Source organism: Diabrotica virgifera, chromosome 5, assembly GCF_917563875.1.
Source record: "Diabrotica virgifera virgifera chromosome 5, PGI_DIABVI_V3a".
NCBI classification, from domain to species: Eukaryota; Metazoa; Arthropoda; class Insecta; order Coleoptera; family Chrysomelidae; genus Diabrotica; species Diabrotica virgifera.
The window spans coordinates 101,599,222-101,601,189 of NC_065447.1; the positions used below are offsets into that span (position 1 = coordinate 101,599,222).

Sequence of the window (1,968 nt, forward strand, 5' to 3'; positions counted from 1 at the left end):
CAAAACTCTAAACAACAAAAAAGCAGAATGCCCCGGCAGAATACCAAATGAACTGACAAATAAAAGTTGGATCCGTTTCTCACTTATCACGTGCGTCAAATGTATAAACAAGTATTGTAACACTATGTGTATTTTGTAAAGTAGAATAGGGAAAAATGCAACGTCTATAGACGTTGTGTCACATTTAGCGATGTGAAATTACGTGTAATTTCAGAAATTGTAAGTTACACGTGTAAAATTACCCAAAAATTACAAACCAGATGTAATTTATGTAACTTATGTAATTTATGTTCATTGTATTAAAAAATCAATTGTTTGCATTCATATTGAATATAATAAACACAAAGTAACTACATACTTATGAAATAAAGAAAAGTGGATAAGAAATACATACAAATAATAAAGAAATGAAAACATAGGTTCTTTAGTTTTGTTTTAAGCGGCTTTTATAAATCACAACTTCCTTTTTCGCAGACAACTGGAGACCTTCTTGTTATAAAACGTCGAAGTTTCAATTGTTTGCTCTTCCAATGAGCCTTGTGTAATTTTTTTTATCTCCGGCAAATCCAGAACTGCATCCTGAAATTAAATAGGAAAGTGTAAACATAGAGAGTAAAAATAATGGGTTTATAATATAATATATACAGATCTAACTACCTTGTTTTCGGCATCTGAAGTATCCTTCTCGACTTCCGTTTTTTTTTGGGGTTGTTCTGTGCCTTTACCCTGAAATTGATAATTTTGGAATATAAACAATAAATATGTATGTGTTTACACTAATTTACCGATTTCATTAAGACGTTTTCTAAAATGTTCACTTTGCTTTGTCTCAAAATGCGTGCTGGTCTCTGTTCCCTAGTTTCCATTCTTTGATCAATTTCATCATCGGTCATTGCAAAGTCAGCAAAATTAAAATCATCGTCGGAATTTCCATTTCCTGTTGTATTTGAATGCCATGATGATATTGTCTGAAAACATAAGATTTATAATTTTTTATTCGAAAACGGTGGAATGCATTGGAAAATCGGAAAAGAAGCAAACTGCATATATCACATGCACATATCACATATCTAAAAAATGCCTAAATTTAAAATTACCTCGTCTAATTCTTCCTCTTCGGAAATATGGTTTTCAATTACTTCTATCTCCTTCTGTAAGTTTCTACCTTCTATCGAAACGTTGTTCTGTACAGTCTCTTCTATAGGATATTGACTTTGTATGTGATGTTGTCGTGAACGTTTCAGCAATTTTGAATTATATTGTATATAATTTAAATTTGCTGCCCTTTGAGTTGTTAGGCGATTTCTTCTCTTCGTATGAATGCTGCTCTGGGAGCTAAAGCTTCTCTCTGTTGCCGCAGAAGTGCACGGCATTGTCAATATCCTGACTGCAACTTTGGAGAGGCATGAATGTCCACAAAATCCTTTCCACCATGTAACCAAAGAGACATTATCGAGTATGTTCCATAAAAATGTTTCGCCAAAAAAGTCTGTTTTAGCTAAATAGTTTCCTAAATCCTCAGTAATCTTTGACACTCCTTCATCACCAATCTCTATCGTGGTCGTGGTTGACATAGTAGTAATGTATTTCATCGCTTCAATCCTTTCGGCTGATGATAAATTTGCACCAACAGACCGAGGGTTTAGTAAGTCTGCGGCAAAATGGATCGGTTGAAGGGCGTATTCCTTCCTTGATATAAATTTATCCATCGCTTCTGTTTTTTCGCAATCCGTTAGTTTCACGCATTCTAAATGAGTAGATATGTTACTACCGATTTTCGCGAAAGTTTCACAAACCAAATGAATTGACGAAGAATCTCCTTCAAGACGTGTTATTGCTTCAGTAATTGGCTTAAGCAATTCAACAAGAGCGCTAGAATTTATCCAGAATCCTTCATCAAGTAAATTTGCTTTTGCGCTGCGTATTCTATCTTGAATTGTTTTATCTGGAGATATTGCTAGACGTTGT

General features: G+C 34.0%; 1 protein-coding gene across 2 annotated transcripts; it reads right to left on the bottom strand.

Moving 5' to 3' along the window:
• Positions 1-438: 438 nt before the first annotated feature.
• LOC126884860 (uncharacterized) lies at positions 439-1,713 on the bottom strand. 2 transcript variants are annotated; one of them, XM_050651174.1, is made up of 2 exons: positions 786-1,713; positions 439-726 (listed from the first exon to the last, which is right to left on the bottom strand). In XM_050651174.1, exons 1-2 carry the CDS (start codon positions 891-893, stop codon positions 628-630), a joined length of 207 nt encoding a protein of 68 aa, XP_050507131.1. In that variant the 5' UTR covers positions 894-1,713; the 3' UTR covers positions 439-627. The 2 variants fall into 2 exon arrangements, 1 of the variants encoding a protein (XP_050507131.1); XR_007698169.1 differs by having other exon boundaries at positions 709-726.
• Positions 1,714-1,968: the final 255 nt, after the last annotated feature.